The 27,042-nt window shown below is 47.2% G+C and overlaps 3 protein-coding genes across 9 annotated transcripts in view; 1 reads left to right on the plus strand and 2 right to left on the minus strand.

The window, feature by feature from the left end:
* The window catches only part of MAD1L1 (mitotic arrest deficient 1 like 1), a 743,124-nt gene extending 740,214 nt beyond the window's left edge, over positions 1 to 2,910 (minus strand). For 5 of the 6 annotated variants that reach the window (XM_075899591.1, XM_075899593.1, XM_006112872.3 and 2 more), the window contains exons 1-2: positions 2,821 to 2,910; positions 649 to 811 (exon numbers count right to left, since the gene is read on the minus strand). In XM_075899591.1, coding sequence (XP_075755706.1) covers positions 649 to 798 — 150 coding nt within the window. In that variant the 5' untranslated portion in view covers positions 799 to 811; positions 2,821 to 2,910. The remainder of the gene's footprint in view (positions 1 to 648; positions 812 to 2,820) is intronic. The other variant, XM_006112873.3, reaches the window with a different exon arrangement.
* Positions 2,911 to 12,697: 9,787 nt separating this feature from the next.
* On the minus strand, positions 12,698 to 18,479 carry MRM2 (mitochondrial rRNA methyltransferase 2). Its single transcript, XM_006112876.2, has 3 exons — positions 18,346 to 18,479; positions 16,451 to 16,740; positions 12,698 to 13,348 (listed from the first exon to the last, which is right to left on the minus strand). The coding sequence occupies exons 1-3, from the start codon at positions 18,351 to 18,353 to the stop codon at positions 12,906 to 12,908; spliced, it is 741 nt and encodes a 246-aa protein (XP_006112938.1). The 5' UTR covers positions 18,354 to 18,479; the 3' UTR covers positions 12,698 to 12,905.
* Positions 18,147 to 26,563, plus strand: NUDT1 (nudix hydrolase 1). 2 transcript variants are annotated; one of them, XM_075899598.1, is made up of 4 exons: positions 18,147 to 18,643; positions 19,078 to 19,234; positions 25,437 to 25,582; positions 26,056 to 26,563. In XM_075899598.1, exons 1-4 carry the CDS (start codon positions 18,175 to 18,177, stop codon positions 26,226 to 26,228), a joined length of 945 nt encoding a protein of 314 aa, XP_075755713.1. In that variant the 5' UTR covers positions 18,147 to 18,174; the 3' UTR covers positions 26,229 to 26,563. The 2 variants fall into 2 exon arrangements, with proteins under 2 accessions (XP_075755713.1, XP_006112936.1); XM_006112874.4 differs by having other exon boundaries at positions 18,167 to 18,271.
* Positions 26,564 to 27,042: the final 479 nt, after the last annotated feature.

The raw sequence follows: 27,042 nt of genomic DNA on the forward strand, positions 1-27,042 counted from the left end.
CTTACTTTACACTCAGACACATAATTAGAGATCCATAACAAAGCTACAAAACTCAAAACTTGTGTAAGACATCTTGGACATTGCTAAAGTGTCCATCGCTATAGCATCCATGAAGACTGGTTTAGTAAATTAAAATTTATGCTTCAAAGACTACAATTCTGGTCCAGATTGAGGTCCCCAATAGAATTAATTTGGTGATCTCAATTCAGTCCTCAGAGTCAATATCATAAAAATGCCATGGATAGTTTAGCACACCTAACAGTATGTTTTCAAGAAAGAAATGGACAAGGCAGGAAAAACTGACCATCACCCCGAGCAAACCATCAGTTAAGCTCAGTCATGGGGGCAAGATGAAATCAAAATACAGCTGCCTAAGTTGACCTACAGATAAGTTAAAGGGAGAGAATTGAAGAAAACCAATTGAATACTGACCAGGACAAAGAGTCAGGCCCATAACTTACTTTTTTCTTAAATGAATGGGTTTAAGAGTTTTATTTTGGGAGCAAATTGTCTCCATCATTGGCAATGTTGGGATAGCAATGTAAGAAAGGACAGCCTCTGTTTCTTAACTAAAAAAATTCCCATGCCTGATATCAAAATAAATCTAAATTCTTAACTCCAGGTGTGAATGAACCAGGGATGTCTCACCTGAACCCTCTGCTGGTACTGCATATGCAAGGTACTTGGAAGTGATCCTGGTGCAGCCAGACTAGATGCCCCCTCCACACGCTGTGAAATGAAGTTGTTGAGAGATCGCAAGGCAGAGAACACAGTTGTATTGTCCTCTGAGTTCTCCATGGTGAGCTCTCTGCTGTAAAACACAGACACACAAAGGCAAAAGTGAAACATCCAGGGCAATCTTATTCACCGCTATAACATCAGGTAAGCATACCCCCTTCTTCAAGTCATTCTGAAAAAGCATTTCTCAAATACAGCCACAAGAAGGTTTTTTTAGAATTTATTTTGCATCCACAATAGCTTCTACAGCATAGAAGGGCAAAGCAGAGTATGGGGACAAAAGCAGCAGTTCCTCCTTGCAGCGCCCAATTGTTGCTCCTGGGCAGCAAAATGTGCCGCTTTCATGTTTACACTGGCACTGCCAGTAGGGAGCATTGTCCTGCACAGCACAACCTCCTCAGGGGCTCGAGGAAGTGCCTCTGGAGACACAGTGCATGCAGCTCTTAGTTTCTGGGATGCTCCTCCAGGTAGCTTTCCCACTGCTGCCCAGGAAACCTGGGACACTGCACACAGTTGGTGAGTTCATGACCCACTTTCCCAGATGGCAGAAATAGAGAGACAGGTTTGCCAGGGCAGCCACCAGCAAGAGTTGGTGGCTGCACTCTGAGGTCACCACAAATTTTATTGTGAAAACCCCTGCTCGAGTCCACATTCTTCTCATATACATTGGGCCCTGCCAAATTCATGGGTGTGAAAAACTGCAACACAGACTATGAAATTTGACTATCGTAGGGGTGTCATGATATTGCCACACTTACTTCTGCCCTGCCTTCAGAGTAATGGCTGCTAGGCGGGCATCCAGTTCTAAAGGCAGTGTTGCCACTAGCAGCAGTTAAGAATTAAGAGTGGTATGGTATGGAGGTCACCACCATAAGAACATAAGAACATAAGAACGGACGTACTGGGTCAGACCAAAGGTCCATCTAGCCCAGTATCCTGTCTGCCAACAGTGGCCAGCACCAGGTGCCCCAGAGAGGGTGGACCGAAGACTATGATCAAGCGATTTGTCTCCTGCCATCCCTCTCCAGCCTCTGACAACAGAGGCCAAGGACACCATTTTATCCCCTGGCTAATAGCCTTTTATGGACCTATCCTCCATGAAATTATCTAGCTTCTCTTTAAACTCTATTATAGTCCTAGCCTTCACAGCCTCCTCTGGCAAGGAGTTCCACAGGTTGACAACACGCTGTGTGAAGAAGAACTTTCTTTTATTAGTTTTAAACCTGCTCCCCATTAATTTCATTTGGTGTCCTCTAGTTCTTCTATTTAGGGAACTAATAAATAACTTTTCTTTATCGGCCCTCTCCACACCGCTCATGATTTTATATACCTCTATCATATCCCCCCCTCAGTCTCCTCTTTTCTAAACTGAAAAGTCCCAGTCGCTTTAACCTCTCCTCATATTTCCCTCTAATACTTCACATCCCTCAGCAGAATGAATTTTGTTATGTGCACCAATCTGGAAGCGATGTGTCCACCCCTCCCCAGGACATGGCAGATTGGAGACCGGGTTAAATTGGGGCAGGGCTGTTCCCCTGAGGGATGAGGTTCTGTGCCCGAGGTGAAGGGGCAGGACCCTGTACAGATGCCCACGTGAGGCAGGGCCCTGCCTTGCTGCCCCAGGTGGGTACAGTATTGGGTGGATGGGGCCCTGCGCTGCTCCCCGGGAGAAGAGGGGGAATTCCACAGGGGGCCGTGTCCTGCTGCCGCCCCAGGGGAGAGTCGCTGGGGGTGTCTGGTGAGGCTCAGCGCCAGCGAGGGGGACCCTACGGTGCTGCTGCTCCCCTGGGATCCCACCTGGCTGCCCCGGCTGGGGAGGGTCAGTGTTGGGGGCGGGACCCTCTGCTGCTGCCCCCCCCCCAGGAGTCAGTGTGAGGGAGGGGCCCTGCCGCGCTGCCCCAGAGGGAACAGGGGGAGGGGCGCTGCCTGAGGGGGGGTCAGGGTCAGAGCGCGGGACCCCGACGGGAGGGGGGGGTGTCAGGGCGGGAAGACGCCTGTGCTGCCACGGAACTGCAGGGCGGAGCCGAGCCAATCCGATTACCGCCCGGGGCGCGAGACAGCGCGCGGGTCTCTCGCACTCACCCACAGCAGCCGGCTCCCCGCCTCCTGCTTGGATCTCCCTCCTCGTCCTGCCCCGAGATCTCACGAGAACTCGAACCCAGCTCCCGCGAGACGAACCTTCCCGCCCCGCCTCCTCCCCCCCGACGCACACACTTTACCGTAATATTCGGGTTATACGTGCGTCCAGGGGTAGCTCCGTGGTCCTCTTACCGCTAGGCGCATGCACAAAGTTCCTATTTCCCCAGTGTGGTAGAGTAAAAACTGACGGTGCCATGGCAACGCTGTATCTGGGAGGATGATTTTGTGATTCAGACCCTGGAGTAGGAGTTGAGACACCGGGTTCCAGTTTCAACTCTGCCAGAGCAAGTCTGTCTGACCAGCTTGCTCAGGCTGTGGTTGTTCAGTATAGGGACGAGTCGACTGTCCCATAAGCAAATGCTTATCCAATAGTTGACAGGATAGTTGACTAGTTGATTCCTCCCCTTGCTGTCTCTATGAGGTAGAGGTAGCAAGGGGGAAAGAAGAGGAAGCACTTCAAAGCAGCAGTGCTGCTTGAAGCCGGGGGGCCAGACCCTGGACTCCATGCAGCACTGCCGCTTTGAAAAGCCACGTGCAATTGGGGGCCATCTGGAATGTCCCCAGGCTGCATGTGGCATTTTAAAGTGGCAACACCACATGGAGCCCGGGATCAGCTGGGGACTCCCCAGCTGACCCCCAGTTCTGTGTAGTGCTGCCACTTTGAAATGCCATGGGAAGCCCAGCATTGGGCTGCACGCAGATTTTCAAAGCAGTTAACTGACCCCACGCTCTGCAGCGCTGCCGCTTTGCAACACTGCAGAGAGTCTGATACCCCGGCATCTGGATTTCTTTTTGGGCTTCTAAGCTCTAGTGCAATATAAATGTTTACAAAGTAGTGATTCTAATAAGAGACACATCCTTTACAGAAAGGACATGAGGGCACACTGCCAGTGACCATCCCTTCTCCAACAAGGCGGGAGGCACCATACTAGAAGTTATGTTGTCAACATACAGGAGAGTGAGTAACCCACCCAATCCATCCAGATCTTCACAACTCCTGACCATAGTGACAACAATGCCTACATGCCACTTATTGCACTGTGCAGTTTCCTCTATTGGATTGAACCAGGGCACTTGCAGATTTTCTTCACCTGCCACTTCTTCACAGACAGAAATATCAGGAGGGACTCCTAGGATGATACACACCACAGGCTGCACCTACGGGCAGCCAGACCTGATCACATATTCTCTACTAAGCTTTCAAAGCAAAGTGCTACCACAGACTAACAACTTCAGTAGCAAATATAACTGTGTCTACATTGGATTTGAAGTCAGTGACCAGCATTACTGCTGTCAGGAGTAGGCAAATATGCTCAAGGTTCACTATGGGCAGTGGAAAACAAAAAAGCCTAAAGGGAATGAAGAACCTTTTTAAGCTCCTGGTGCTGTCCCTCTGTAAGCAGATAAAGAATTTATGAATTCTCACTTCCATTTTCTTTCCTCGGGCTTGGTATGCAATTGCACCTTTGCCCCTTCTGACTAGAACTGATGAATATGAAGGTGGGAAACTCAGCAATTCACTAAAGAATTAACTAAAAAAAAGAATTAAGGATGCCCACTGCTAGCTTGAGCCACACTAGAGAGAGGGTGTAGTTTAATCAAACCATGTGTTTAAGCAAAAGTCCAAAATACATTACAGTAACTAAAATATATACCTTGTAAACTTCCTTGCAATGCTAAACTGGGATTCCCAGTTACGCTTCCACTGTGTGTACAAGTGATTCTGACCAGCTCTCTCCTGATGCTGCATGAGAGAGTCTCCAGCACTTTGCTTTCGTTGGGGTTCAGTAGCCTAGAATTCTAATTTCAGAAAAAGTCCTGCTCAGCTCAGATAGAAGCATACCAGATGAAAACAGTCTTCGGGGAATTTAGCTACCAAGCTCTAACAGGGCTCAACTCAGCACATGCAAAAACTGATTTTTCAGAGGCTTGTTGAGCTGGTTAAATGTGGTTGGATTGTCATGCGGACAACAAAAGGCATATCCATGACAAGAAAGCTACTCTTCTTATAAGCTTCAAGACCTTGCTCCAAAGCCTGAGCACAACAGATCTTCTCAAAGAATAAGTCACCCAACATTTTTAAGACAGGCAAACATGCATTTTCCTAGCCTCTCTCTTAGAAACAGTTTAACCACTTCAGCCTAAGGCAGATAGTTGGCATGGAAATTTTCAGCCCATATAGTTATTTGGCACAATGTGCTAATAAATTGCACTTTTAGGAAAAATTCAGAAGTAAAACTGAATGATAGCTGCCTTCTCTTCAGTATCATGACAGCTGCGTTGCATTTAGTTCAAAGTATAACTATGATCACAAAGTAGAAATCTGAAACACACACATGTACACAAATCTTTAAGTAGTGTTTTATTTTTATTCCCATCCCCCACGGGCAGGTTTTATACATAAGAATGGCCATACTGGGTCAGACCAAAGGTCCACCTAGCCCAACATCCTCTCTGCTGACAGTGGCCAATGCCATGTGCCCCAAAGAGAATGAAAAGAACAGAATCGTCAAGTGATCCATTTCCTGTTGCCCATTTCAAGCTTCTGACAAACAGAGGCTACAGCACAGGCAGTTGGTGAAGGTAGGGCTGGGGGAGGCAAGCCCTCAGCCCCATCCCCAGCCTCGCACCTTCGGCTGAGGTCCTTCACATCCATAGGAGCCAAGCCACCTCCTCACAGCCCCACCATGGGGAAGCAGGGCAGCATGCTGTGCGCGCCTACCACCACCACAGGGAAGAAGACAGTGGGTGCGCACTGTTGTGTAAAACCTCCGCCCAAGCTGGTATAATGTGGATGTAAGACATGTAATTTTCTGTTATTGTAAGTCAGGTAACTTTGTTATTTTAAGTCGTCAGCTTCAGCCATTGCAAGTCCCAAAACTTTCTATTGTACGCCATGTAACTCTCAACTATTCTAAGTTATATCAGTTTCTATTGCAAGCCATGTAATTTTCAAGTAATGTTTCAAGTTCTGCAACCTCTTTGCAAGCTTTGTAACTTCCAGCTATTGCTTATATAATCTTTAAGCTCTGTAACATTCTATCCTGTGACAAGGGAGTGCATGGATATGTGTAAGTGGTAAGAGAGTGTAAATAGGGTTATGTCTGCACCTTTGTGGAGAGGAGCCATGAGGCTACAGACTTGAAGCCAGGGGCTAGGTGGGGTCTGATGTAGTCTTTGCTTGCACGTGAGAAAGACAAGAATGGAGGTGCAGCGAAGATGAGAAAAAGGAATTAATATGCATGAGGAAAATGAGGTCAGGTGGGCCTCTTGGGCTAAGTCTAGTCTTCAGGCTTCTTTCGGAACAAACTTTTCCGAAAGAGATCTGCCGAAAAACTTCTTCCAAAAGAGAGTGTCTACACATAAAAGAATAGTGATAGAAATGTAGCCGTGTTAGTCTGGGGTAGTTGAAGCAAAATGCAGGACAATGTAGCACTTTAAAGACTAACAAGATGGTTTATTAGATGATGAGCTTTCGTGGGCCAGACCCACTTCCTCAGATCAAATAGTGGAAGAAAGTAGTCACAACCATATATACCAAAGGATACAATTAAAAAAAATGAACAAATATGAAAAGGACAAATCACATTGCAGAACAGAAGGGGGATGCGGGGGGGTGGGAAGGGGGAGGAAGGAAGGTAAGTGTCTGTGAATTGCTGATATTAAAGGTAGGGAGAGTGGGATGTTTGTGAGTTAATGGTATTACAGGTGATAATTGGGGAAACTGTCTTGGTAATGGGTGAGAAAGTTCAAAGTCTTGTTAAGTCCTTGGTGATAAGTGTCGAATTTTAACATGAATGACAGTTCAGAGGATTCCCTTTCAAGTGCAGATGTAAAAGGTCTTTGTAGCAGAATGCAGGTGGCTAAGTCATTTAGAGAGTGTCCTTTCTGGTTAAAGTGGCAAGAAACTGTTTTCTCTTTGTGATCTTGTCTGATATCTGTTTTGTGGGCATTAATCCTTTGGCGAAGTGTCTGAGATGTTTGTCCAATGTACATAGCAGACGGACACTTTCGGCACATGATAGCATAGATTATATTTCTGGATGCGCAGGAATATGTGTTCTTGATCTTATAACTTACTTGGTTAGGTCCAATAATGGTATCAGCAGAATGAATATGTGGACAAAGCTGGCAACGGGGTTTGTTGCCAGCTTTGTCCACATATTCATTCTGCTGATACCATTATTGGACCTAACCAAGTAAGTTATAAGATCAAGAACACATATTCCTGCGCATCCAGAAATATAATCTATGCTATCATGTGCCGAAAGTGTCCGTCTGCTATGTACATTGGACAAACATCTCAGACACTTCGCCAAAGGATTAATGCCCACAAAACAGATATCAGACAAGATCACAAAGAGAAAACAGTTTCTTGCCACTTTAACCAGAAAGGACACTCTCTAAATGACTTAGCCACCTGCATTCTGCTACAAAGACCTTTTACATCTGCACTTGAAAGGGAATCCTCTGAACTGTCATTCATGTTAAAATTCGACACTTATCACCAAGGACTTAACAAGACTTTGAACTTTCTCACCCATTACCAAGACAGTTTCCCCAATTATCACCTGTAATACCATTAACTCACAAACATCCCACTCTCCCTACCTTTAATATCAGCAATTCACAGACACTTACCTTCCTTCCTCCCCCTTCCCACCCCCCCGCATCCCCCTTCTGTTCTGCAATGTGATTTGTCCTTTTCATATTTGTTCATTTTTTTTAATTGTATCCTTTGGTATATATGGTTGTGACTACTTTCTTCCACTATTTGATCTGAGGAAGTGGGTCTGGCCCACGAAAGCTCATCATCTAATAAACCATCTTGTTAGTCTTTAAAGTGCTACATTGTCCTGCATTTTGCTACACATAAAAGTGCATCGAAAAAGCGATCTCCTCTTTAGACAGATACCATCCACACAGAATGGATGCTATCTCGCAGGTTAGCTGTGGTGATTACTATGGGTGGAATGGCCACCAAGGCACCTGTGCTTTTTCCTCTTTCTTCTTCTATTGAAATAACTCCCTTTTCCCCATCCACACACGCCTTTTTCTGAAAGAGCTCTTTCGGAAAAGGAGTTCTTCCTCGTGGAAAGAGGTTTACCAATGTCAGAAAAACCCCTCTGTTCTTTCGATTTTTCCCCCCAAAAGAACATGATTGCAATGTGAACATGACATTTTTTCAGAAAAACTCAGTAGTGTAGACATACCGTTGGGCTACGTCTATATTGTGCTCTCTTGCGCAAGAACATATGCAAATGAGGCGCGGCAATGAATATCACCACACCTCATTTGCATACTTAATGAACCGCCATTTTTGCGCAAGAGGATTTTGCACAAGGAGCAGTCTACACTGCTCCTTCTTGTGCAAAAACCCCCTCTTGCACAAGAGCCATTCTACCGCTTATTTTCAGGCAGAATGGCTCTTGTGCAAGAGTGGGGTTTTGCACAAGAAGGAGCAGTGTAAACTGCTCTTCTTGTGCAAAAGCCCCTTGCACAAAATGGCGTTGTGACGGGGTGGAGCAACCCCATCACTAGCCGCAGACAGAGGGATCATCCGCAGCTGCGGGAGCCGCGGGTTCAGCCCCGGCAGCCCTGGGGGACCTGCCTCCGGACAGTTCCCGGGAGTGGAGGGGGCTGTGGAGGGCAGTGGCTGGCCGGCCGGAGAGTGGGGAGGATGCCGCGCAGCGGCGCCCGCTGATGACGTCACCGGCGCACCAGGAAAGGAGGATGCTGGGCACCTGGAAGCGGGGGGAAGACGGCCTGGAGGAGGATAAAATGGGCCGGGCGAGCAAGGAAAGGGGAGAGGAGGATGCAGAAGGAGAGGACCGGCAGGTAACTGAGGGCTTGGGGGAGCCAGGGTGCGGATAACCCGGGCCGGGCGCACCAGGGCAGAGAGAAGATTGAGCCCGCCGCCAGCAGGGTCGTTAGGCCCAGGGAGGGTCGCGGAGCCCGTGAGCAGGCAAGTTTAGGGGCAAACCCCCACCTGCTTCCACCGGGAGTTGAGCTCCTGGTGTTAGTGCCCTGGGCCGGGGTCCGGGAGTGAGGGAGGGCCCGGACCCCACCCTGCCGGCGGCAGTCATCGCAGCGCCCCGAATCACTTCAGAGCAGCACTGACTAGACCCACGTGGGCTAGGCGTGACACAGGTGGAGAACGTGGGCATTGTCCCATGCCCTGTAGTAAGGGCAGGGAAAGGAGATATTTTAGTGGTAGTATTTGTCGCCTAGGACCGAGGTATCCTGGAAGTGAATAAGTTACTCAAGTGGCTGGTGGAGAACCAGCGACAGCTGCAGCAGCAGCAGACTGAGGTGCTGCAACAGATCTCCGCTGAATTTCAGAAGCAACAGCGCCAGCTGCTACATGAACTAAAGGAGGGAGGCGCCTCCAGTGCAGAGACCCGAGGTCAAGATACGGGTCCCCGAGGGGGAGACGAGGAAAGGACAGTGAGTGCCCGCCTCCCAATTAGACTGGACAAGTTAGGGCTGGAGGACAATGCCGAAGCCTTCTTAGTGACCTTTGAACGGGTGGCGACGGCCGCGCGATGGCCCCAGGAACATTGGGCCACGATACTGGCCCCCCACCTTTCGGGCTCAGCATGCCTACCGTAGCATGTCAGACCGCGATGCTCTATGTTACTATAAGGTGAAGGAAGCAATATTAGACCAACTGGGTATTCCCCCAAAACGTACAGACAAAAATTCCGGGCTTCCAAGTATGGGACAGGGGAGCGCCCCAGGGCAGTAGCCCAGCGAGTCAAGGAGGCCGGTATGCGGTGGTTGGAACCGTCCACTAAGACGGCATCCCAGGTAACCGACCTGGTGATCTTAGAGCAGTACCTACAGGTGCTGCCTTCCGAGGGCCAGCAGTGGGTACGCTGCCACCTCCCCGGGACCCTCGAGGAAGCGGTCACGTTAATGGAGCATTTTATGGCTGCAGAAAATGCTGAGGAGAAGGGGAAGCCGGGGATAGGGGCCGGTTCATCTGGGCGAGATGGCCCGACTACACGAGGAAGAGAGACCCGGGTAGAAGGGGGTTAGGCCCAAAGATTGCTCCCAACCAAGAGATGGCACGTCACAGAAGGGAAGAATGGGGAAGAAGCTAGAAGTACTGATGAGAAGCAGGCGGACGCCAGGGCCCCCCCCCCCCGAAGGTGACCTGCTTCCAATGCGGGCAGAAGGGCCACTTCCGGAGAGACTGCCCGATGATGGATTGCACGTTCGGACAACCCTCCTTGAAGAAAGCCCTGAGGCAGGAGGTAAGTCACGGACGGATAATGCAGAAGGTACAGCTGAATGGGAGGATGGTCGAGGCGGTGCTAGACTCGGGGTGTGGGCAAACTTTGATTCGCGCCGACTCCCTAGAGATAGGGGTGCGCTGTGGCCGCCCGGTATGGATCCGGTGCGTACACGGAGATACTCGTGCTTACCCGACTACACGGGTGGTCCTGCATGATGGGCAACTGGGAAGGCTCCTATGGGTGGCGGTAGCTGACTGGTTGCCATACCCCGTCTTGTTGGGGAGGGATTGGCCGGGATTTCGCCAGCTCTTACAGGAAAAAACTGAAACCCCTGGGGGACGAAGCAAGTCAGTCTGGGTGGCCCAGAAGGAAGAAAGCTCCAGCCGATCACCGCCTGGCAGCAGAGAGACCGAGCGGCAAGGGCCCCCCACGGCGCTTGGTACTACAACGGGAGGACCCGACGCTCCAGCATGCGTGGGAGAACGCCCGGGTAACGACGGGGGAAGGGGATGGGGAGAACAGGCCACCCGAACAAGGACCGTACATTGAAGTCCAGGGTGACAGACTATACCGGGTCCAGAGGGGGAATGAACAACAAGGGGAAGAGGTCCAATTGGTCGTGCCTAAGGCCTACCAGTGGAGGATGATGGAGTTGGCACATGAAAACCCTTGGGCAGGGCATGTAGGCGTGGAGAAGACCCAACAACGGGTATTACAACAGTTCTATTGGCCGGGGATATATCAGGACATCAAGAACTTTTGTGCCTCCTGCCCCCAGTGCCAACTAACTTCGGGGGTGAGGGTGCCCCGGGCCGCCTTGGTGCCCCTTCCGCTGGTTGAGGAGCCCTTCGAGTGGGTGGGGTTAGACCTCGTGGGGCCCCTAGAGCGGACACGAAGATGGCACCAGTACATCCTGGTAGTGGTGGACTACACCACACGTTACCCTGAGGCAGTGACCCTCCGTAAGACCACGGCCTCTGCGGTAGCCGATGAATTAATGAAAATGTTTGCCTGAGTTGGTCTCCTGAAAGAGATTTTAACCGACCAAGGCCCGAACCTGGTATCACGGTTGATGGTCGAACTGTGCCGGTGGCTACGGATCAAGAAGATACGGCCCTCAGTATACCACCCGCAGACAGACGGGTTAGTGGAAAGAGTTAATCAAACTTTGAAGGCGATGTTACGGAGGTTAGTACAAGACGATCCTTGGGGCCCCGGGGCCGGGCGCACCGGGATGGAGAGAGGATTGAGCCCACCGCCGGCAGGGTCGTTAGGCCCAGGGAGGGTCGTGGAGCCCGTGAGCAGGCAAGTTTAGGGGCAAACCCCCACCTGCTTCCACCGGGAGTCGAGCTCCTGGTGTTAGGGCCCTGGGCCGGGGTCCGGGAATGAGGGAGGGCCCGGACCCCACCCTGCCCGCGGCGGTCATCGCAGTGCCCCAAATCACTTCAGAACAGCACTGACTAGACCCACACGGGCTAGACGTGACATGCGTCTCATTAAGTATGCAAATGAGATGTGTCGATATTCATCACTGTGCCTCATTTGCATATGTTCATGAGCAAGAGAGCGCAATGTAGACGTAGCCTCGGTGATAGAGAAAGAACTCAGTGTATGTGACGGGGTTGCCCAGCTCAATAAAGGAAAGAGAGCATGCAGACCACAGGTTGTACAATCAGCTTGCCGGCCCAGATTGGTGACTGCAGGCAGACACACTGGACCCATCCTGCTTGGCTTCTTCTGCTCTCTCTACACAACTCTTCACATGCGTGAGCGTATGAATGTGCATGTGTGAAGGAGTTCCATTCCCTTTTCACTTGATCCAATAGCAGCACTGAATAAATCACTATGGCTGGTCTCCAGTGAAATTAGGTAACACATGCACCCCCGCCTCCCTGGCCCCGGAGCATGAGGAGTGCGGGTAGGCACACAGGCCCTAGCTTCTCCAGCCCCAGAGCATGGGGAGGGCAGACAGCGCATAGCTCCAGCCTCCCTAGCCCCATAACATGGAGAGGGAAGAGGACCCACATCTCTAGCCATTGCAGAGCACAGGGAGGGCAGGCACAGAAAGGCAGCAACACTCCACTCCCAGAATGCCAGCAGTAAGTGTCCTGGGGGCGGCATGTGGGTGGAGCCAGGCTGACAGTTTGGGAAGTCTGTGCCTTCCCCTCACCCATTATACTGGATGCCCATGGGCTATGGATATCATTTCTACCTATCCTGGCTTATAGCAATTAATGGACCCAGCCTCCATGAATTTATTTAGCTCTTTTTTTAACCCTATTATAGTCTTGGACTTCACACCATCCTCTGGCAAGAAGTTCCACATGTTGACTGTGGGTTGGGTGAAGTGATTCTTCCTTTTGTTTGTTTTAAACCTGCCACCTATTAATTTAATTTGGTGCCCCCTAGTTCCTTTGTTATGGGATGGAGTAATAACTCTTTTTTATTCACTTTTTCCACACCAGTCATGATTTTGTAGACCTCTATCATATCCCCCTTAGTCGTCTCATTTCCAAGAGCTTCTAAGGTGGGAAATTAGACTAGATGTCCTTACTTGTATAATTAGGTTATACACACACTAGGGCAACAAGACTTTTATTTTGTGTGTGTAAAACATGATGAACCTCTAAGTTGTTATATAACAGACAGAGTTCACTAAATTAGACTTAACAATAACGCAATTCAATTTCAGAGTCTCAATACTGGGATTTTTAAAAAAAATACAGCTCAAATCAAAATCCCCAGTCAGTAACTTAACAACTACTGCAATAAGGGTAGACACATTTGTCAGTGTTTCTGATGTTTCACTCCACCATTGTACCGTTTTGCCAAGTAATAGATCTCTGCTGATTCTTTCCGGCTGGACTGAGGCTTTATCGTTCTCACATCCTGGAAATTCTCCTTCAGTCTGTTTTGGAGGAGATGGGTTTCCCGTCCATCCCAGAACTTACAGAGGATGGTTCCGCTTGGCCGTAAGATAATTTTGGACAAATCCAAAAGAGACAAGCACAAGTTAATCAACTTCTGATGATCTAGCTCCCGTACCCCAGAGGCATTAGGTGCCATGTCACTCAAGATAACATCTGCTTTCTCTGTAGGAAGAAGTTCTTGAATCTTCTTAAGTGTGACTGAATCTGTAATATCAGCATTGGAAAGGAAGACTGCTCCTTCCAGAGGGGAAATACGAAGAAGGTCCACTCCAAGGACAAAACCAACAGGGACATTAGGGTCTAGAAAACAAAGAGTTAATGTAAGAAAGGAAGACACAAGACACCTCCCTACCTCCAAATTAATCATTCTCATTGCAAGAGTTTCCCCAGAGTTCAATACACAAACCTACACCACATTCTGACAAAGTGCCATCTAGCCCTCCTATAACTAGAATGTTCATCTGTTATGCTCATCTCACTCTCATTATTTTTAGGAAATAAAATAAAGCAAGCTTTCTTTAAAGATCGATATTCCAGAAAACCTCTTCATCCATTTCTACCCAGTGCATCAACAGTAAGGCTGTGCTGAGGTCATCCAATAAGAACAGTACTTGTCCCTATTATATAACCTCTTACAAACATTAATGAATTAAAACACAATATCCCTAGGAGGTCACTGTTACCACCATTTTTACAGAAAAGAAATTAACATACAGAGAAGCTAAGATTCTTGCTTGGAATTACCTATTAAACGCTGGTCTCTGAGTAGTGGATTTACTACAGCAATGAAACAACCTCTTCCATCACTGTAGTAAGTTTCTACAGTACAGCATGTTTCTAGCATAAACATATCTTTAAAGCTAGCGGCAGAGATGGGGACAGACCTCTCCTCCTCCATGCCCAGCCCTTTCCTTTAACCTTTAGCTAATACCCTCAGGCTGTGTCTACACTGGGCCACTTATTCCGGAAAAGCAGCTGCTTTTCTGGAATAACTTGCCAGCTGTCTACACTGGCCGCTTGCTTTTCTGGAAAAGCAATGACGATCTACTGTAAAATTGTCAGTGTTTTTCCGGAAAAACTATGCTGCTCCTGTTCGGGCAAAAGTCCTTTTCCGGAAAAACTGTTCAGGAAAAGGGCCAGTGTAGACAGCACAGTAGTCTTTTCCGCAAAAAAGCCCCGATCACGAAAATGACGATCGGGGCTTTTTTGCAGGAAAGTGCGTCTACATTGGCCACGGACGCTTTTCCGGAAAAAGTGCTTTTCCAGAAAAGCATCCTGCCAATGTAGACGCGCTTTTTCCGGAAATACTCATAATGGAAAACTGTTCCGTTTTAATCATTTCTGGAAAAGGGTGCCAATGTAGACGTAGCCATTAAGTAGCTCAAGGTAAAAGAGCTTTAGCCATTTCTGCAACATATCAGCCTAGGGATGTGAATGAGTAGTTGAGTAGCACTATCAACTACTAGATCACGTCCTCTCCTCCCCCCATCTGCTGCTCTTAAAGGGACAGAAAGGAGCCAGTGTGCAAAAATGCTGGCTCAATCTCTGGTCCCCTGCTTTGGTCTCAGGACAACTCCTCCCCTTCCCTGCCACTCTGCATTCTGAAAGGGACAGAGCAGCAGCAGCGGGTCCTGCGGGTCTCTCTCAGCACAAGCTCTCCCTCCCGCCCCCCCCCCCCACCCCAACCCATTGCCACTTTGCATTTTTAAACAGATGTGGGGGTATGGCTTGTGCTGAGAGAGACCCAAGGGACCAGCTGCTCCTGCTCAGTTCCTTTCAGAATGCAGAGTGGTGGTGGGGGGGGTTGTCTTGACATCCAGTGGGGGATCAGAGATTGAGACAGTGTCTTTGCACGCCAGCTCCTCTCTGTCGCTTTTAGAACGCAGAACAGAGGGGGAAGGGGTTGTGCAGCGACCTAGAAGTGAGCACTGTAACTGCCTTTCCCTAACCACTAGTCCAGTAATTGATGGAAATTCCATCAACTACTCAACTAGCAAATTAATTGCTACTTAACATCCCTGTATCAGCCATTTCCTTCTGGGTTCCCACAACAAATTTTTGGTGACCACACAGTGCAGTATCAAGTCTTGCTGGTGGCCACTCTGATAGTTTTTCCTAAAATACTTAACTTTAGAATAAAACAATATCCACATATACGCATAGGTGTCAACTCCACAAGTGCTCCAGGATAAGAGCACCAGGGGAAAAAAAATGAGCAGGTGCTTAGCATCCACCAGCAGCCAACCTTCCCACCTACTGGCAGCCTCACTGATCACCTCCTTCCTCTCTCCACCAGACCCTCCTCAGCCACCGCGATCAGACGACCAGCCAATTAGCTGGTCTGCGAGATGCAGGAGGCACTGGAACAGAGGAGGAGAAAAAGGAATGGTGTGCACTCAGGGGAGGGGGCAAGAGATGGAGCAGGAGTAAGACCATTGGGTAAGGGGTGGGATTGGTGCTTAGGGAGACGGATGAGGAGAGAGGGGTGAGAGTTGGGGCAGGCCTGCAGCAGAAAGTGGGTTGAGCACCCCGAGGAAGAGAGGAAGTCAGCGCCTATGCATATATACCGGTATGTTGAAATCATTGTAAATTTATTCAAGGTTTTTTTTTTGCATATTCAATAATAAAAATAATGTACAGTTGTCTCTATTCTTTACTGGACCAAAACAGAAATAAGATCCTTTGCACATTCTTGTCTTTTTTGTGTCTTTTGCTTTTTTGGGGTTGCCTATTTTTTTAAGACTAGCTGGATGTGAAATCTGTGAAAATGTCCTATTAACAAAAATACAAATATCACTTTTCACAGCTGACTTACTCAGCCCCGGCAAGTCCTGGATGAAAAGGCAGAGAAAGATAGGGGGTGAAAGGACATTGCAGAGCCAGGAGGGAGATTGAAATCAGGGGCAGAACAAGACACCAAGTGGCTAGAGCCTGCCACCCACCACCACAGGGCTGAAGCCTGACACTACTACCCCCAGGAAGGTGGGAAATTGGGTGCCTGCTCTTCCAGCTTTTGTGTCTCCAGAAAGGGGCAAGGCCCAACTGCTGACAGTCTGTGTGGAGGGAGCATTACTATGCTTTCCCCCTCCACCTTGCAATCACTGTCCAGGAAGCTATGGTGACAAAAAACACCCCAGGGGCCACATCTGAGAAACACTGTGTACTCTCTAAAGACATCTTCTCCACCCATTAAGACCTGCATCTCTTTATTACCATCATAGTTATAAAAGCCCTGCATACTTTAAATTTTATATAGTTATCAATGACTGTGCTGAATATAAGCATACACCCTCATTCAGCTTTCTTCAGCACAAGTAAATCTGTTTTTAGATGACATTGATCACAGACTGCAGGCTAAGTCAGCACTGTCTAGTTTTTTGGGTACTAAGCAAGTGCACTCACCAGTGCCCAAAGCATTGACTCGCTGTACAGCAACCTGACTCCAAGCTCCAGGAGCTGCCCCACAGTCTATCACAGAGAGCCCTGGACAAAGAAACTTATGTTTGTCATCTATCTCCAGCAATTTAAAGGCACTCCGACAACGATAATTATGCTGTTTTGTTGCCTTAACAAACGGATCCTTCAGATGCCGCTCCAACCAGCGGTGCTCTGCCCCAGTTTTGCTCTTTAGACATCCTGCTGCACTGTGGAACCTTTGGCACTGAAAGGAGGTGCTCACCAACCTCTGATAACTATAACAAAGAAAGACAAGTTAATCTGTTACTGCATAACCACTGTGCACTTGATAACTATAGGTCTCTCACCTAATAGACTCCAATTCTAATCTCATTCCTTTCAATCTATCACTAAGCTCTTCTACAGATAGGACTCTTGAAATTTACTGTTGCATTTTAGAGACTATTAGCCACTTGCAATTAATAATTATTTGTATTGTAGTAACATCTAAGAGTCTCGAATATGGACCATGAAATTTACTGTCACATTTTATAGACTATTAGGCACCTGCAATTAATAATTATTTGTACTGTAGTAACATCTAAGAGTCTCGAATATGGACCAAGAAATTTACTGTCACATTTTATAGACTATTAGGCACCTGCAATTAATAATTATTTGTACTGTAGTAACGTCTAAGAGTCTTGAATATGGACCAAGAAATTTACTGTCACATTTTATAGATTATTAGGCACCTGCAATTAATAATTATTTGTATTGTAGTAACATCTAAGAGTCTCGAATATGGACCAAGAAATTTACTGTCACATTTTATAGACTATTAGGCACCTGCAATTAATAATTATTTGTACTGTAGTAACGTCTAAGAGTCTTGAATATGGACCAAGAAATTTACTGTCACATTTTATAGACTATTAGGCACCTGCAATTAATAATTATTTGTACTGTAGTAACGTCTAAGAGTCTTGAATATGGACCAAGAAATTTACTGTCACATTTTATAGACTATTGGGCACCTGCAATTAATAATTATTTGTACTGTAGTAACATCTAAGAGTCTTGAATATGGACCAAGAATTTTACTGTCACATTTTATAGACTATTAGGCACCTGCAATTAATAATTATTTGTACTGTAGTAACATCTAAGAGTCTCGAATATGGACCAAGAAATTTACTGTCACATTTTATAGACTATTGGGCACCTGCAATTAATAATTATTTGTATTGTAGTAACGTCTAAGAGTCTCGAATATGGACCAGGTCATATTCTGCAACAGCACTGTACAAGCACAGAATAACGTATGGTCTGTGCCCCACAAAGACCTTGGCAATTACAATGAGATTTTCCTACCAATATTAGCCAATCCTTGAAACAGCTGTGACAGACGGATATTATTGGATAAGTGATAGAAATGTAGCCATGTTAGTCTGGGGTAGTTGAAGCAAAATGCAGGACAATGTAGCACTTTAAAGACTAACAAGATGGTTTATTAGGTGATGTGCTTTTGTGGGCCAGACCCACTTCCTCAGATCAAATAGTGGAAGAAAATAGTCACAACCATATATACCAAAGGATACAATTAAAAAAATGAACAAATATGAAAAGGACAAATCACATTGCAGAACAGAAGGGGATGCGGGGGGGTGGGAAGGGGGAGGAAGGAAGGTAAGTGTTATTGGATACAGTGACTCTCCCCCAGCAATCTGATGGCCTTTGTGACGCTAAATGATACTTCTTGGTGCCAGGGTCTAGGGCGGGAAGAACAGAGCGGCCCAACTGCGCAGGGGCGCCCCCGGGTCTCGGGTAGAGATGAGCTCCCGACACCCCCCACCCTCCGCAGGAAGAAGCACCAGAGCCCCGGGATCCCGGCTCCTCACCGGCTCATAGCCCCGGCCCGCAGCGACAGGCCCCTCACGCTCCCTGTGTCTCCTCTGAGGCCTCCCCGCCCAGGAACACGCTGCGCGCCGCGGGTTCCGGCTCGGCGCCGCCGGGGCGGGCGGAGGAGAAAGCGGCTTTCCCGCTCTGGGCACCGCGGGAGCCTGGAGCCGCCGCGGCCCGAGCTCGCGCACCCGGGGCGGCGCCTCTTTCCAGTCGGGTCGTTTGCAAGCGCCAGCCCGGGGGCTGCACGTGGGGCCGCCGGGCCGGGCTCGCTGGGGGCGGAGCGGGCTGGGCCAGGTGAGGGACGGGGCTCGGAGCGGGCTGGGGCCCGCTAGGTCAGTGAGCTGGGGCGGGGGCTGTGCCAGGTTAGCAATAGGGGGGCAGTGTGGGCCGGTGAGTGATGGGCTGGGCGCTGAAGGGGGGGGTGAGTTGACTTTAATCAGTTTTAGGGGCCAAGCAGAGGACAAACCCCGGCGCATCCGTACGAGCCACTGGCTGGTGCCCGTGCTCCGCAGGCAGTCGGTGCGGGGGTGCTGCTGCTGCATCCGCTGCTTTGAAGTGGTTTCCGTCATTTGCACGCTTTGCAGTTTGGGGATCCCAGCACCCCCACTACACAAATTGCTCCAGCCCCGCTCCTGGCGCGTTCCATGCGCGGTGGGCACAGGCCGCGGCGTCTGATCGTGCTCGCCTAGCCGTGCCCGGCTCACACCCATTTCCCTTTGCACACACAGGGGCGATGTTCACCAGCAAGCTCTTCACCCTGGTGGTGGTGGTGCAGCCCCAACGGGTGCTGCTGGGCATGAAGAAACGTGGATTCGGGGCCGGGCGATGGAATGGATTCGGGGGCAAAGTGCAAGCCGGGGAGACCATAGAGCAGGCAGCCCACAGGTGAGACATGCTGGGTGCTGCCTGAGTACACATGCACCGTGGAGGTGTGGGAGGCAGGACCAGATAGGGTATTGATGGGTCAACTGGTAGCTCCTTACTCAGCCAGAAGGAGTAGACAGACTGACTCTATCCCTGAGCTATTCATTTGGCCAGGCATCTCTAAGGGTGCATCTACACCCTAAACTCAAAATAAAATACACAATTTGCACTATGCAAATTGCTTATCTTATTTCGAAACTATTTTGAAATTTGGTGCATCTACACAGCTGTAACACACTATTTCGAACCATCCCTTATTCCTCGTGCAACAAGGTTTACTGGAATGGTGAAATAGCGCACCCGTTATTTCGAAAAATATTATTGAGATGGCAGCTTGTGTAGATACAGGGTAGCTATTTCAGTGGCCATGCAATGTAGATGTACCCTTAGTTAGGGGTGAAACAAGGGAGTATCTCCAACCTCCAGCATTTAAAAACTGTCAGCCCCCCCTTTAAAAAAATTATTCATTTGTTGTAAATCATAATATTTGAGCCAAAACACTGGGATATTTTATTTGCCATCTGGGTTTTAATCTTTTACGTTCATGTTTTTCAAGCCTTTATCTGCAGTGTTGAGTTTTGAAAAACAAAAGCTGAAGCTTTGAGAAAAACATGAAAAATATCAGATTTGTGATTTTTTTTCCCCCTGCTTACAGAATTTATTACAAAAGCTTCAGTCCAATTAAATATAGGCAATTCTAGTGCCTTTTGTGGGAGGGCCACTGAGCATTCTGTAAACAAAATATGACATGTTGTTGTGTATTAGGTAGGGAATCACTTCACCCATCATTGAAAATGCCTTGTGCTGTAAGTAGCACCTGTTCAATAGTCCAGTGGTGGACAACCAGCCTATTGGGTTTATATTTGTGGCCTACAAAACTTTTTTTTTTTTTTAACTGTTGCCCACACACAAAGTTGCCAGATTCTGCTAGTTTTCATCCACATAGATTTTTTTTTTCCTGCCAGGATTACAAAAATTACGTGCACTTATAGCAAGGGTATGTGAAGTGTGGTGCGTACTGATTGCACGCAGCATTGCCGGTGGGAGGCATGTGCTCCCTTTGCATCCAAGCACTGCTGCAATTCAATCGGCACACCCCGCAAAGTGTAGGCATGCAAGCGCAGTTAGCAAAACTACCTTATCCCAGGAAACTGTCTTGGTTACGACAATTTTGTGGCCCACCAAGATGAATGAGGGCCACTCATGCAACCCACTCACTGGCTAAGGTTGCCCATCGCTGTTCTATGTACTACACAACAATTGAGGATGTGACTGATGAACAGTATGCTAGCCAATGTAATTACATGACCTGTAATTTGACTAGGAGTTAGTACAGATTTAACCTCTCTAATCCAGCAGCCTCGGGACCTGACTGATGCCATACCAGAGAATTTGCCAAACCACGGGAGGTCAATATCATCTAGCAGCATTGCCAACACTTCAACTGCTTTCTGGGATCTTAGAAGACATTTAGGGATAAATTAGAGCTAAATAACAGCATAGAACACTGGGAGCCAGGACTGGTGGCTGTAAACAAATTTTATGATAACACAGGAAACTTGGCCACACCCGGCTAACTAAAATCATGCTGCACCATGGATGTTGCTGGACCAGTGAGTGCCAGATTAGAGACTAGTGCCAGACTGTCTGGTAGACCTCAGTTTTAAATTTTTAATTCAAAAGATGAGAAGCTGAGTATTACCTTGGGCTGTGTTGAGGGATTGTTTTAGTAAGGGCTTAAAGGAAGAATACCAGTTACTGAGTCACCAATACTGGTATTCTGCAGTACTTGGGTCTATGTCCAGTTGTTGCTTGAACCAACCCACACCTGTTTTATTTGATGAGATCTGCTGGGATTGTGGCAGAAGGCAACATGGCAGAGTATAGCTGAATCAGTAATTTCATATGCAGATTTAATGTCAGCTTTATATAGAAGCATTCTTCTGACATAAGCCCATGCCTCCCAACCTCTTGGCTCTTTCACAAATGCCTGAATTTTCCTTCAGAATGGCAGGACATTCGGCATTTCTACAGTAAATCTCTGGGTGACCCACTGGCTAATTTTATTTGTTTCTGGATACTTCAAAGTTTCCTTCTGCACAGAGTAATTTACTTTGCAGAGAACTGGTCTCTTAGGGCATGTCTACACTAGGAAGTTATTTGGAAATAAGTTATTTCAAAATAACTCCCAAAATAACTATTTCAAAATAGCACTATTCCTCATGACAAGCATAAGTTATAATTTCAAAATAACACGACTGTTATTTCAAAATAATGGGCTTAGTAGTGTGGACGCTCCGCTTGTTGTTTCAAAATAAGAGCTCACAGTTTCTTTGGCTGCATTTTCTGTAATAGCTTTTCACATCAGTTACTGCCTGTGTATGGAGGGAGGGAGAGGAGCTTCCTTTCTTCCATCTGCTCTTGGTTTGTTAGATTTTTTGCTATTGCTGAAAATAGGGTAGATGGGTGCTTTGAATAATTTAGCATTTAGTAAGTACTTGTGAACGGGGCCGGACTGAGGCATGGGTGAGCTGAGCAGCTGCCCGGGGCGCCAACTGATGGGGGGCGCCTGATGACAGCTGTAAGGGGTGCGCGGCATCCCTTACAGCTGCCATCAGGCGCCGCGTGCCTGGCTCCCGCAGTGCCGACCCCGCGGTGCCGGCCAGCAATGCCCTTCCTCCCATGGCCGCGGGGCCCTGCACAGCCCGGCGTGCGCGCCAGCAGCACTAGCCAAGCCAGGCTGGGCAGCGCATGCGCCGTGCGCAGGCCCCAGGTTGCGCGCCAGTGGCCATGGCCGGCCCACGTATGCACCCAAAAGGGCTCAGGCTGGCCCTGCTTGTAAAGTTCTCAAAGAACTGCATACGCTAAGCCTCATACCAGCACTGAGGTTCTACCGTTACTACAACAACACTGCATATTGTGGGCCACTCATGCGACCCACTCACTAGCCAAGGTGTAAACTTGCCAATTTTGGATTTAGAAGCTGTGGCTTTAACATGCAAGAGTTTTTAGTCATACTTGTAATGTTTCAGTTATCACAGACAGTGTGGTCAGCACCCTGATAAAGGATGTTGCTCTATGTGTGTAGCAGTTTGAGCAGGAGACTTCTTGTAGCAGCTCATCAGAGCTGACAGCAGTGTCACTCTGGGGAACTCCGAACTTCCAAATGCACCGGCCTCTTGGATCTGTCTCTCTCTTGTGTCATCTCCACTGGGGTTGTGATATGATCCTATCTCTGGGTAGTGGCTTAGCATAGATAATGAATGTTAATCTGAGTCCTAGATCAAGAGATATTTCCTGCTTCAACAACAGCTACTGGAGCTGACTTGATGCACAGTATCCCATAGGGCTCCCAAACACCCACCATTGTTCACCATGTCACATTATCTTATTAAGGAAGCATTGAACTTTTTTGTTATTTCTAGTTTACATATTTACCCATTGGCTACGTCTACACTGGCCCCTCTTCCGTAAGGGGCATGTAAATTTCAAGAGTCGTCGTAGGGAAATCCGCGGGGGATTTAAATATCCCCCGCGGCATTTAAATAAAAATGTCCGCCGCTTTTTTCCGGCTTTTAAAAAAGCCGGAAAAGAGCGTCTAGACTGGCCCCGATCCTCCGGAAAAAGTGCCCTTTTCCGGAGGCTCTTATTCTTACTTCAAAGTAAGAATAAGAGCCTCCGGAAAAGGGCACTTTTTCCGGAGGATCGGGGCCAGTCTAGACGCTCTTTTCCGGCTTTTTTAAAAGCCGGAAAAAAGCGGCGGACATTTTTATTTAAATGCCGCGGAGGATATTTAAATCCCCCGCGGATTTCCCTACGACGACTCTTGAAATTTACATGCCCCTTACGGAAGAGGGGCCAGTGTAGACGTAGCCATTATGTTTCCAGCCACCATGTAGGGAATTGGACTGAATCAAAATGCTTAGAAAACCATAGCAGTGTCACACTCTGCTGTCCAATTATCACAACCTGTGAAGTGAAGCTTTAAGCTCTAGTGCTGAGAAAACATCTATTTTAGACACTACCCTGTCTTCCAGGAAGATCAACTAAAATTAGTCAAACCATGAAATAAGTGTTTCTAAAAAATGGGATTCATCACATTGATGCCAGAATCTTACAGAAGGTTCTCATTAGATTTAACTGGAGAATTGCTGCCCTCCCAAAAATAATATTCCTGAAAAAAAATTCTACTGCACATTCATGTCAAATTCAGGTCTAACTTTAATTAAATACTGAGCTCTCAAAATATTAGTTATTGCTGTACAGTGGAAGAACTCTGAACCAACCTCAGAGTTCCACAGCCAGCCTTCCAGGGGACGTGCAAAAAACTGCCTACAGTGTAAATAAAATAGTTAAGTCTGTTTTTCTGCCAGTGGCCCAAGCCCTGCGTGATGAAGTTGGGAATTGGCTGGTTGGCAACTTTAGAGAAGACATCAGAATTTTAAGCATATACTCCTAGTTTCTCATACTTTCATGTAGTATGTACACAAAGTTCAGTGCAGTTGCTGCTTTTTTGTAATGGTTGATGACTATTTACACTGGTCTAAATAGGAAGTAAAATATTTGGCATCACATGGATTATGATGATATCCTGCATCAGTATTGGAATGAAGCCCAGTAATTCCATCCTTTGAACACAGCTCGCTTCAGATTTTTGTATTGGCAAACCAGATTGGCAAAGAAAGCTGTTACATATTTGACCTGCAAAATACTGCTGAAGATTCATAATGTCTAAATTAAAAGGTGAGCCAGATCAATACTTCAGTGGGAAACCTTTAGACTAACAGTAGATCTACTAACCCAACAGTTCTGCACAAATTTCAGCTGTGACCATTGCCTCCTACCTTCCAAAATCTCCCCCCCCCCCCCCCCGCATTTCAGCTGGATATAGTAATGACTTCTTGTCTCAGTCCATTACCTAGTGTGTGATGCTATTAAACAGCAGTAGCTGAATTTCATTAGAAAATGCAGACATCCCTGTATTTACTTATCTTCCTCACCAAGATATCACAAGGGTTAGCTAACCTGCTGTTTGAGAAGTACTATGCACTGCCTTGGGGAAGGATCCCATAGGCTATGTCTACACTGCACTGTAGTTTGAAATAAAATACACAGTTTGAGCTACGCAAATTGCCTATCTTATTTCAAAATACCTTATTTCATAATTTCAAAATAACCTGCTATTCTGAAACATCCCTTACTGCTCGTGGAATGAGGTGTACAGGGACATCAGAATAGTGAGCCCGAAATAATGGGCTTGCTGTTAAGACATGGGATAGCTATTTCGGGATACTCCAGTATTCCAAAATAGCATTGCAGTGTAGACGTAGCCATGGAGGTGCTTTTCCCAGTGAGGCTGGACATGGTGAGAGTTTTCACCCAGCTGTAGTATATCTTTAAAAGGATCTGCCCATTGCAAGAGGATTAATATCTGAATAACCCGACTTATTGCAAAATGCACAGTTCAACTGTTAAAACCTAAATCTAATTTTTCCTCTAACTCCTTTCTCTAAAATGTCCCTTTTTTACCTTGAATTTTTCCTATTGTAAGTAGATAGAACATTTGTAGTAGCCTGCTTCTAGCAATGAGCAGTAGGCTTGTTCTAAATCAACTGAGGAGATTTCTACTCACAGGATTCTATTTTCTTCCAGTCCTCCATTATAGTTTCTGGAATATGCCATCATCCAAATAGCAAAATTCACATGCACATGTTTTTAACAGTTCCCTGCTTTCTGCATTTCATGATGCATCATTTAGAGCAAGGGCTAACTAACGAGTGATTCCTAATAGTTCTCATCCAGGACAGGTGTATGCCTCAGCATGCTTTGAGCCAAGTGTGCTGGCAATTTGGAATTCAATCTGGAACATTATTTGCTTAGAACTATGCACTTTGAGTTGCATTTTGCTGTCATCTTACACTGGTAGGTTTACCCTCCACATTTCTGGCAAGTTGCCAATTTGACGCTAACTCCTGCTTTTAAGTGTCCTTTTTTCCTAGTTCTCAACTCCCCTCTCTCCCTTCAATTCTTCATTCCAAGTTTGTGCAAAAGATGCAGGCGGTCTTTCTGCCTTCACCCCAAAGTGGTGAACATGCAGATGTTAACTGCAGAGTTTGTTTCTCCACTGTTCGCCCTCATTCAAATATATCTATCCCTCTTGCAGGGAGCTGCTGGAAGAGAGTGGATTGATTGTAGACAACTTGCAGAAGATGGGTCAGATCACCTTTGAGTTTGTAGGCAACTCTGAGCTCATGGAAGTCCACATCTTCCGGACGGACAGCTTTCATGGGGAGCCAACAGAAAGTGATGGTAGGAGCATGGACAAGTGGCAACACAAAGATTTGTTTGCCCCTATTTCCTAATACTTAAAAGCATATGATGAGAGGGGTGATGCTGGTCCCATGCTTGTATGCCCCTCTTTAGTGCACACTTAATTTGTCTTCTTCCTTACCTCTTCCCAATATTAGTTGTGGACTCTCCGCCCTCATTCTCTTGGCTAGAATAAACTTCCTCCCAGGGTTTACTAGAAAGGGGGGAGGGTGGCCGACTAGGGATATATTGCCTGATCAACAATAGCAGCCTGTGGCCTTTCTAAGTCCTGCCTTTTCACTCTGGACAGTTTCCACCGACAACTGCCCCGTCCCTCCCCATAAGGAAGCTACTAGATGTGCAGGCCTATGGATCATAGTTGTTGGAGGTGTTTTCCATCTCTTTAGGATATCCACTTTAAAAAGTGGCAGTGAAATAAGTTTACCTAAACCTCTTTATTCTTCTTTTTCTAGAAATGCGTCCACAGTGGTTTCAGCTGGATCAGGTGCCTTTCAGTCACATGTGGCCAGATGATGTCTACTGGTTTCCCCTGTTGCTCCAAAAGAAGTTGTTCATTGGCTATTTTAAGTTCCAAGGGCTAGACACTATCCTGGAGTACACACTGAAGCAGGTGGAGGAGGTATAAAAAGGAAGAGCAGCATTCCACTGTCACCAAATGGAATACGCCATTGCCTATATTGGGCAAGGCCCCAACTAGTAGGTGTGAACCAGCCACTGCTGTGACTGCTTTATGCAATGCTCTCCTTTCTTAACAGAGACTTATCCACTGGATGGGTGAAGGAGAAAACAGTGACTTTTCTCTTGCGGGAGATGAAAATATTTCTTGTGCTGGTGCAGTTCCAAGGCATGGCTTAGTAATGACTCCCATAATTCAAACCTGTCCCTTCTCCTGTAATAATTAGCTCAATAATCAGTTCCTTTTCATTTGGACCTCTTTTACATTAAAAACCCTAAAATGAGTATAGCATGTCTCATCTGTTTTATGTTCCAGGGAAGCAACACAATGATTTCTGAAAGGCCCTTAAAAACTGTCCAGAAGTAGAACTGCCCGCAAACAGCACAGAGACTGGTGTGTGCTAATTAACAACTTTCTTCACAGGCTACAGCACTGCCACTAGTGCTTCCTTTAGTTCTCATCCCCTTCCATCCTATATACTGGGACAGTGTGTTGCTCCCTCTTATTCAGGGCCACTGAGGCTGGAGCATTTTGTGCATGGCTCTAGTTCTGTTCCCCTCAAGGCAGCAGGAGGTTGTGGCAATTGGTAAAAGAAAGCACTGCAAGTGCTTAGCATTGCTTAGGCCCTGCCCTGGTTCTCATTTCTCTTGCTATGAACCTTTACTATTTATTCACTGCTTAAAGGGTTGTTAATGGTCCCTCCAGCACAGCTTTTCCTGTGATCAAGGGAAAACGTGCAATAAAAGCTTACAACCTCGAGCAG

The sequence above is a fragment of the Pelodiscus sinensis genome, chromosome 16 (assembly GCF_049634645.1).
Source record: "Pelodiscus sinensis isolate JC-2024 chromosome 16, ASM4963464v1, whole genome shotgun sequence".
In the NCBI taxonomy this organism is placed as follows: Eukaryota; Metazoa; Chordata; order Testudines; family Trionychidae; genus Pelodiscus; species Pelodiscus sinensis.

Coding starts and splice junctions, on each gene's coding strand:
- NUDT1 (XM_075899598.1), top strand. CDS start 18,175: ATGGCCTTTGTGACGCTAAATGATACTTCTTGGTGCCAGGGTCTAGGG. Junction 18,644..19,077: donor GGCGGAGCGGGCTGGGCCAG/GTGAGGGACGGG, acceptor TTGCACACACAG/GGGCGATGTTCACCAGCAAG. Junction 19,235..25,436: donor ATAGAGCAGGCAGCCCACAG/GTGAGACATGCT, acceptor TCCCTCTTGCAG/GGAGCTGCTGGAAGAGAGTG.
- MRM2 (XM_006112876.2), bottom strand. Junction 13,349..16,450: donor AGTCAATGCTTTGGGCACTG/GTGAGTGCACTT, acceptor TTTGTTTTCTAG/ACCCTAATGTCCCTGTTGGT.